Source organism: Protopterus annectens, chromosome 11.part0 (assembly GCF_019279795.1).
Source record: "Protopterus annectens isolate FY-2018-M chromosome 11.part0, PAN1.0, whole genome shotgun sequence".
Taxonomy (NCBI): Eukaryota; Metazoa; Chordata; order Ceratodontiformes; family Protopteridae; genus Protopterus; species Protopterus annectens.
Genome location: NC_056745.1, coordinates 1,226,177,179 through 1,226,187,178, shown reverse-complemented (window position 1 = coordinate 1,226,187,178; position 10,000 = coordinate 1,226,177,179). Strand labels below are relative to the sequence as shown.

Below are 10,000 nucleotides of genomic sequence, written 5' to 3'. Positions count from 1 at the left end.
CTCCGCAGTTTGAATGTGCTACCAGACCATACTTATTTTATTTGTTTTCTTTGGTAGACCATTAATCTCCATTTTCAGATGCAACCTGGGAGCAGTGTCTGGTTAATTAACTTGTTCAGTCACATAGGCAATGGATGCTTTGGGAATCAAACCTTGCACCACCAGACCACCAGAAACATCTCTCTAACCCTCCTATTTGACTGCTGTTTCATGCATCTCCCTTGTCACAGTCAAGATAATTAAGACACTGGCCATTATTGTTTTATGCATTCCTTTTATCACAGCCATGTTATGAATGGTATTCAACCATATAGCTCTCTGCTCACAATTAAGTTACTCTGAACAGATACCTCTACCTTACTAATTCATTACTTATCATGAGAATTCTCAAACTAGGCATGCTAACACAGCTGTAAATTTACAATATATATCACAGCATACATCGGTCATTATCTTTACTATTTATAGATGTCCCCAGTGTCCTGACCATTTCCAGTTCTTTGCAAGCTGCTTGCATGAGTCTGCAATATGCATATCCAAGCAATGAAATCTATAGAACTCACACTGCTGGTGAAATCATGAGAAAATGTTGTACCACAAGGTACATGTGCAAATTCCACTAAAGCTATGTGCTGGGGTACGTCCTTGTCAGTATTTAATAACAAGCTCTCTCACTCAGCTCAACTTCTATTAGCCAGTAACCTGCATGTAATAGAATACACATTCTCTGGCATTACAGTGTAACCATGCACTCCTCTCATGTAGTCCATAATGCTCAGATAACATTAAGTAGTAAATGCCCTTAGTTGGCTGATGGCCTGATCCCTCATAACATCCTGTTGCAAACAAACAAAGAATCTTCTCAAATATGAAATTGCTTGGCCCACTAGATTGCCCATTTCCATGCAAAACACATGATCTGCAGTCGGTGTTAATGACTGTCCTACTTTTTCCTGCTCTGCACTAAAATTATGTTTGCCGCATTAATTGCTGTGCATTCTTGAAATCCCCTGCTGCTTTTGATTCCACAAGTTCCTTACAAAGGATGCTCCATGCATCCACAACCCTGTCCTCTAATGTAGTACGTCAGAAGGTATAATTGTATGCTGCATCATGTATACTGCAGAGCTGTCTTACGCTGTACAAACCGGAAAGAAAGAACATGGCTAATCTGCAGTACTCAACAGAACACAACAGTGAGCTTTTCTTAGGAGATTTATGTAAAAAGAAAACAGTATTTTACAGCGGTGATACGCTATCCCTTGCACCAGTGCTGAAGTGTGGCACACAAGACTATTTTGCTAAGCACTCTGTTGGTACCAGTAGAACACAATAGTTTGACTTTATTTAGTTTGTTGTTTCTTTGTTTGCTTGCTTATTTATTTTCCATCTTCTTTTTTCCTTTTCTGTCAAATGTTCTTGCTTGCAATCTTGAGCAGATTTAGTCATTGTAACCAATGAGAGGTTAATGGCATTTTATTTAAAATATATGTACATATTCAACACATGCAGTTATCAGCACCTCACCACCCCTGTGTGTACAGTTTGTCTGGCATTTGAGTATGACAGCCTTTGACAGTTGTTTGCATGTCTGTGCAACCTAAGGTGCAGGCAGTATGGTATTGTTCCATGTTATGCTTCTTCCATATTGCTGGAATAATAACAAAGTATAATGTACATTCTCTGCCTACCCCCCCACCAAAGAAACTTACACACACACACACACACACACACACACACACACACACACACACACACACACACACACACACACACCTAGATCTTCACTGCATGACAATGGATCAGAGTTTCCATTCTTTATTCTTTGGTATCACCTAAAAATTAACTACTGAGCAGACCTGTTAGAAGCTACTGTCTCTTTCATCACTCTTGTGGAGACCCTTTCTGAATTAGGGTGCTTGTCCATTTTGAGGATAGTTTTGCCTTTTCTGCTACATGTTTTTCTGATAGCTCTTGCAGCAGGGATATTTCTCCTCTTCAGGAACGACCATTTACTAGTGAGTGTGGAAAAGATGTGATGAAACTGTATTCACAGCATTAGGAATACATTTGTAGAGTCGTGTAAGTCCACAAGATTGGTTTATAGGGAGCATTAAAATACTTAGTGGTGTTCAACATTTGTCATCTGGTAATAATTACAGAATGCATGGACAGTGGCCAGTCAGGAAGGAGAAATCGTTCTACTTGTTTTATAAGGAATGGTGTTTACAGGTGGCACTGGCACAAGTCAGAGCCTAAGTTAATGGGACAAATCAGAATGCATTTGAATTATTCCACCTATGAATTTAGAAATTCTGCACTACCATGGATGTACTGAATGACAGAAGTGTGAAACTCAAATATCTGGCATTAATAACTGACTGAAATCATTTGTGATTTACAATGGCAGGAAGAAAGAAACATTGGGAACAGGTGTGTGTGTGTGTGTGTGTGTGTGTGTGTGTGTGTGTGTGTGTGTGTGTGTGTGTGTGTGTGTGTGTGTGTGTGTGTGTGCGTGCGCGTGCGTGTGTGTGTGTGTGCGTGTGCGTGCGTGTGTGTGTGTGTGTGTGTGTGTGTGTGCACTTTAATGGGTGTATTGTCTGTAAGAGAGTGAATGAAACCTGTGTTAACACACTGTGGCCTCTGCCATCGTTAACTACTGTAAGAAGTGTTGACCTGCACTTGTTGTAGTTAAGGGTAATTCAGAGACATACAAAGTACCCTCAATGAGGTATTTTACTCACTGCAGCCTATATTTCTCTGAACTGCAAAATACTGCATCATGGAAATAAGAGCACCCCGTACCATGAGCACTGAGGTTCTTTCTGAATCTTTGTACTCAAAGCATTCCAATACGACTAGCAGGTGGCAGAAGAAGTTTTAAATCTTTGTCTGTGATATGGCAGCACTCAGTCCTTCCTACCCAAGTACATCTGCAGTTTACAATGGCATCAATATTCTGAAATTCTTTCTGAGGCACAACAGCAGGCTGGCATATTTGGTGACAAATGTCTTCAATCTGGCTTCCCATATTACATTAGTGCCACTACATTAGCACAGCAGGAATTCAGCATCATGGTATGGAAACATTCTTAATTCCCAAATAGTGGTGCAGAAGCATTCTGATATTGGTACAATGTTAGATCCATAATTAGTCAAATGCACCCCAACTCTGACACAATTACTGTGGTACAGTAGTATTCTGACATCCTAAACCTGTTACTCAAGCATGCAGGAAAATGTGAATTTTGGTTTTATAACTCAGCTATATTGTAAAGTGTTTTATCTGATAGAATATAAGTACTGCATCTATCATAGGTGCTTGATATTATCAATAACATTATATTAAATGCTAGTGATGCTAAAAAATGTCTATACGCTAAATACCCAGGATTTTATTACTATGTGAAACTGTATATACATATATATATATATATATATATATATATATATATATATATATATATATATATATATATGTGTGTGTGTGTGTGTGTGTGTGTGTGTGTGTGTGTGTGTGTGTGTGTGTGTGTGTGTTACATAAAGATATATGCAGATAAACACAGAGAGAGCATTAGCTTAATTGCCTTCATCTGACTAACTCCATTATGTATTGATTACAAGCTGTGACTGTGTGATGTAACTTAACCCTTAAGATTTTTACATTATAAACATCATTAAATTAATCCGCCTAATGAAAGTTTTCCATGCAATGATTTTTTTACTATAGCGGAGACGCCTATTGAAGAGTTCACCCCAACGCCAGCGTTCCCAGCACTTCAGTATCTGGAATCCGTTGATATAGAAGGTGTAGCCTGGAGGGCAGGGCTGAGGACAGGTGACTTCTTGATTGAGGTAAATTTCCTATTTCTAAGGAAAGACAAGTGTGCATTAGCATGAATACTATTCCATTAATGTATGTGTCAACACACACACACACACACACACACACACACACACACACACACACACACACACACACACACACACATGCCAACAGCAGTTCCAAAGATACTTAAAACTTACAGCTAGAGAGAGATGAGCATAATCACAAATATATACTCTAAGACAGACAGACCTGTTTAAATGTATATTTTTTTACAAATGCAAGCATGTCTAGCTATCTTGATACTGAATATAATATTATGTATGTATTTATGTACATATACACACTTACCTGTGGAAATATTGACCTTCATCTACATTCGCACTGAAATTACCACTGCATAGACATGTATAAAGTAATGCAGTCTTCTTACCCTCATACATGTAGTCCTGTGTAAACGTTGTCATTCAGAGTAACAAACTGTATGAAATGTACTTACAGATCTTTATAAAATTCAAAAAGCCAACTTGCATATTATCATTAAGAAAGTTTTATGTATGATTGTTGGTCAAAGGTAAGGATTATGGAAAATTATTCTGTATTACATTGATACTTCAGGCAACATTATCCTGTATTACTGTTTTTCTTAGGGAAGATTACTCTCTATTACTGCCTTACTTCAGGAAAGATTACACTGCATTACTGTCTTACTTCAGGGAAGATTACTCTGAATTACTGCCTTACTTCAGGGAAGAGTTTCTCTCCTTCTGATGCTTGCCTGCAACCTGTAGGAGATGCTTAAATGTGCAAGAAAAAATGTAGGCTTGCATGTATTTGTAAATAGTCATAATATGAGTTAGCCTACATTTAAACTTTCAGCCATGATACAACAAACATCAGCAGTATTTCATGCAGTAAGGCCAGACAATGACACATCGCTGTGTGAATTTTAATGGGGAAGCACTGAGTCTTAAGTTAGAGCAGGGGATTCATTCTATGAGTTAAGAGTGAGCCAGGTGAGCCACCAGAGTGTGGTCAGGGTTAAGTTCCAGACAAGTCACTTGCCTAGTTGCTGTTCCCATGCTGATATTAAAAAAGGTCCAGGTGGATCAGTTTTCAGCTCTGATTAACAAATACAAAAAAAAGTGGATTCAGTGATATATATAGTCATGCTGCTCGCATTTATGAATAGACATACAGTGGACGTTCATATGTGTAAAACATACAAACTCATGAACCAAAATATTTCATAGCAAGCATATGTGATCCTGTCAGTAAAAATGTCATTTGTGCATTGCTTTTTCCATTCATGTTGCTCTGACATGTTTGCATGAGGATATGATAATGACAGATATAGAATCTAGCAGCCATGATGGAAGAAGACTGGATAACAGTCAGACACATTTAGACATGTAAAAACATGGACATTCATGATAAATGATAACTGCAGAACATACATATTCTGCTAATTTCTCTAACATTTTAATAAGATATGGGCCTTACATAGTTATATGAATAAGGTGGTGCAGGGGGCCTCCCTACCGTCTCGTCTAGGATGGGTAAGACAGCAGTTGCTGTTCACACCCATCCTCCCTGGCCAGCTGATCGAACTTGGATTGACTTCAGCATTCCGGTCTCTAATCCTGAAGAGTTTCTGTTTTTACAGCAGCCAACATTTGATTGGATGCACATATAGTTGCACCATTGTAATTAAGACACTGTGTAGCATATTATAGCATGTGTAACACATTATAGACGTTATAGTAATTTAGATAATGGGCTATGTCACTTTTCACTTCACTCTTGATTCATCCAGCAGGGTGTTAATGTACAGGTGATGCCTGGTTAAAAAAAAAAAAGAGTCTGTTGTTTCACTGCAGCATATTAAGGTGCCTTGAAGCTCACACAGAAGAAAGGCAAAGATTCACCAATTTTTACTCTCGCTTAATGTGATTTTTCTGTTTAGCGAGCATAAAAAGCAAAAAGGAAATAAAGAAAAAAAACAAAGTAATGTGTGTGTGTGTGTGTGTGTGTGTGTGTGTGTGTGTGTGTGTGTGTGTGTGTGTGTGTGTGTGTGTGTGTGTGTGTGTACATGAGAGAGAGAAAGAGACAGTGAAAGACAGAAAGGGTGAGAGAGAGAGAGCATACCAATGGCTTTGAATGACAAATAATAAGAAGTCTGAAATTCTAACACCTGGTATTATTGATTCCCATTAATCCTAAAAGATTTACCAACAAATCAAAATTTTCTGTGAAAGAAAAAGAAAAACTGGCAAAATCAGGGGCAGTTAAGAGGCATGAGGGGTGTTGTAATGCCTAGCTTTCTTGATTTTTTTCATTTGTTTGATTACAATGAGACATCTAGATTGTATTTTTACTCAGCAAAGTAGCTGTAACTGCTGGCCATGTGTGTAAATGTCTGAATGTTTATATGTGTTTCTGTGTCTGTGTGTGTGTGTATGTGTTTGTTTGTGTTTGTGTGCACAGACACTAAAAGCTTACATAGCTTTTATTTTGGATGTAAAATCCTTCCTCCAACAATTGCATATGCTACAGCAAGTCTGAAACATTAGGTAGATAAATTATGTTACCTCAAAAATATATAAAAAAGTATATAGTAAATAAAAAAACAAATACAACACAATTAACAGATAGTCCATTTTTAAGTGTAATGATGTCCTCCAGGGTGGTGGTTATCAGTGAATTAACACCCTTCTATGGGTGGTAAGACTTGGGCATGTGTTCATTCCCCAATAATGCCCAACCTGCGCATATAACACATTTTAATTGCTGCTACATCTAACCTAAGAAGTTGTATTCTTGTAGACAGAGGACTGTATAACTCCTGAGTTGTTTGTGAACCCTTAGATAGAGTACTGTATAGTATGTAGTAGCTGCTAGTTCTTCTAACCTAAGTAATACCTTAGGGGTAGTGCTGTCAATTCTTGAATCTGTCCTACATTGTCCCTCATCATACTTTCAAACCTTGACTATTTCATATACCAACCTTTGTTCCTGGCATTCTTACACAGCAGTCTGTGCTTTCCCCACTCTGTGTCTATTCCATACCTCTCAACTATCCAGATTTTTGCATCATGTTTTTGGTTTGTCCCTCATAAAATCTGTAGTTTTCTGGATTTTTTGAGACAAATCAGTGAGGACAGAATTCACTAAACAATAACAGTTAGTGTAAACCTTGGCTGTAGATACTTTTTATTGTTGAAGTGACACCCCAACCCCATGTGCAAAAATTGGAAAAGGGGTTGTAGCTGGATGGATAGATTTTAGTTTCAAACATCATATCCTTCAGAAAATGCATGTTAACACAAGACCTTTTATTCTAGCAACTTTCCAAGTGTATAAGAGCAATATTTAAAATGTTCCCTATTTTGGGGCTTTGTCCCCGCATTATTTTTGGCTTTGTCCAGATTTTTGTGCTAAGAGGTTAAGACGTATGGTCTGCCTACTTGTACTGGTTGTCTTGCGACATTTCAGCAAGTGCCTTATCCGTATTGACTTCTCACTGCTATTTCCTGCGAACATCACAGCTTGTAAGAGGTGTAATTACTTACTCAACATGGAGTCTATACTCTCATTCTGCTGTTGATGAACATCTCACTTCCACAACAATGCACAAGTCACTGAACACTAGAAGTTCTTTAATCTATGTTCTGGCTGTTAAAAAGATCCTACCACAGCTTGCCTGAGTCCATACAAGAAAATAATTTCAGCCTTAAGCATATGATGTCAACTTTCACATACACCAACACCATCCCTGCTTTACAGAGATCCCAAACTAGGCACTAGCATGGCAAGCAGAAGACCATATGATCATCAAAGCCTAACACTCAGGGAAATATCCTTACCATTAATAATTGTACTGTAAAGCATGACAACACTGCACATTCCAGGCTATACCAATCAGGGCATGAGAACCTAACCAAGTGCATCTTCAACCATGTCAAATATAAATTACATAAACCTGTTCTCAGTCTATTCAACCTTCACATAATCACTGGGTTTGTTCCAAATGCCTGGTGAATCCATATCTCCTGATTCTTCTTATTTTCCTAAAGTTGCTACAGAATCTAATCTCAACCCAAATATAGACCTTCTGGTTTTCTTCCTTCAGTAATATAACCATGGTGAATACCTTCTTCACTGCATAGATGGATGGCAAAGTGACCGACAAAGTAAATGGTTTACAGAGAGCATTCAGTTTTATTGTGTCAGCAGCTGGGCAACATGGGTTGAATACATAATTTTGAGAAAGATAAGTAATTGCTTGTACCCCTATTTGGTTTATTTGTTACATAAAACTTTAACTGAATGTTTTGCCCCCAAAAATTGTAAGGAGGCCATTGTAGTTCTAACACGAAAAATCACCCTGGTTATACTATTGACCACTACAGACCAATTATTTTGACATGTAGCCTTGGGAAGTCTTTTGAGGGAACATTAAGTTTATCATTTAAGCATGTTTAGTTTCTCTACTAATATATATCAACATGGATTCATATCTGGACAATCTAGATTATCTAATTGTTTAACTTATATGAACATATAATACATGTGCTGGATAAAGACCTAGCTACAGATGTGGTTTACGTGGATCTGGCTAAGGCCTTTGATTCAGTTCCACATTCTGTTTTTATTGATATATTGGGTAGGACAGACGAGTACTTAATTAAAGAAATGGGCCATAAATTGGTTGGTTGCTAGGATGGAAAAGAAAAGATTAAGGACAATTTTTCAAAACATATATCCATTAAATGTATTGTTCTCCAGGGGTCAGTTTTTGGACCTCTGTTTTTTGGGCTGCTTATGAGTGATTGACATCTAAACAAATTTGTTTGAGTAAATCTGCTGACAATTTAAAGGTTGGAGGTAGAGTAACAAATACAGTTAAACAGATCATCAATGTTTGCAAAACTATTTGAACAGGTTAACTACATGTGTACAACATAAGGGTATGAAATTTAATAATAACAAATGTTCAGTTTTTTCATTTTGGTGCTTGCTATTAATGACAGTTATCCATACACCTGGGATATCTGAGTGGCTTTTGGTTAAAGAAGTTAAACATTTATGTGTAATTGTTGAGTCACTTCTCTCTTTTGATTCCCATGTGAATTTTGTAGTTAGGAAATGTTATGGACTAATAAAGAATATTTTTAGGACCTTTGCATCTAGTTACAGCCTTGCTATGGTGAAGTTATTTTCTGCCATTATTCCACTTATAATAGAATATTGTGGTTCTTTTTATGTTTTGGGGGCTTCACATTTGGCTAAGCCTGATCATATTCACAAAACATTTACCAGACATATAGCTGGATATGAATCCCTATCATATATTAAGTGACTTGAAAATGTATCACTTTATTCAATAGTCTATAGGCTGATAATGGCCGATTTAATATTGGTATAAGTGTACCAAGGATGAAATGTTTCTACAATGTTGGAAGCTGGTTTTATCAACCATAGTTTAAACACTAGGAACAACAACCTACTGGTACCTTTACCTAGTGTTAATTCTAAATGAAAGTCCTCACATTTTCAGTTTTAAGGATAGCAGATTATGGAGCACTCTACCCATAATTATTAGGTGTGAACATAGTTTGCTAAAGTTTAAACCTTTATTAGATTTATGATTTAAAAATGTGTTATATGCAACAAAGTCTAAATTAAAGTAAGCTCATAACTGGCCTCCATAGGCTCTGAGCACGAAATACGTTTCAGTAAATATTTCCGTCACTGAATTACAGGCAGTTCCTTCCTTCAGTTTCAAGAGCTGTTTCTGTTTAGCAACTGCTATCTCTCAGGCCTTTTTCTGAAATGCAGCTCTAGATATTTCTAGAGCAGCTTTTGGATTTTCCCTTGATACATTTAGAAGGCATTGTAAGTTATAGCCAGGTCCTGATTTTCCTTTGGACCACTGAAGTAAGGATTATGTTCTCATAAGGGAGACAACCCATGAGTATTAACTTTGGATGGGCCTTCTCTTAAATGAAACTGATGAACTTACCATAACTATAGATATGGATGAGCAAGTCTACCCTTGGTAAATTCCCTACTCTCTTTCTTCCTCCACTCTGGTGAAGTTGGTCCAGGGGCATAATACTATTGTTTTCCATTTCATATGGCTCACTGCTGTGCACAGTGATTCATTCTACG

General features: G+C 37.4%; 1 protein-coding gene across 5 annotated transcripts in view; it reads left to right on the top strand.

Moving 5' to 3' along the window:
- SHANK3 (SH3 and multiple ankyrin repeat domains 3) overlaps window positions 1–10,000 on the top strand; it is a 7,266,504-nt gene that overhangs the window by 6,065,792 nt on the left and 1,190,712 nt on the right. For all 5 annotated transcript variants that reach the window (XM_044088609.1, XM_044088608.1, XM_044088610.1 and 2 more), the window contains one exon: window positions 3,731–3,855. In XM_044088609.1, coding sequence (XP_043944544.1) covers window positions 3,731–3,855 — 125 coding nt within the window. The remainder of the gene's footprint in view (window positions 1–3,730; window positions 3,856–10,000) is intronic.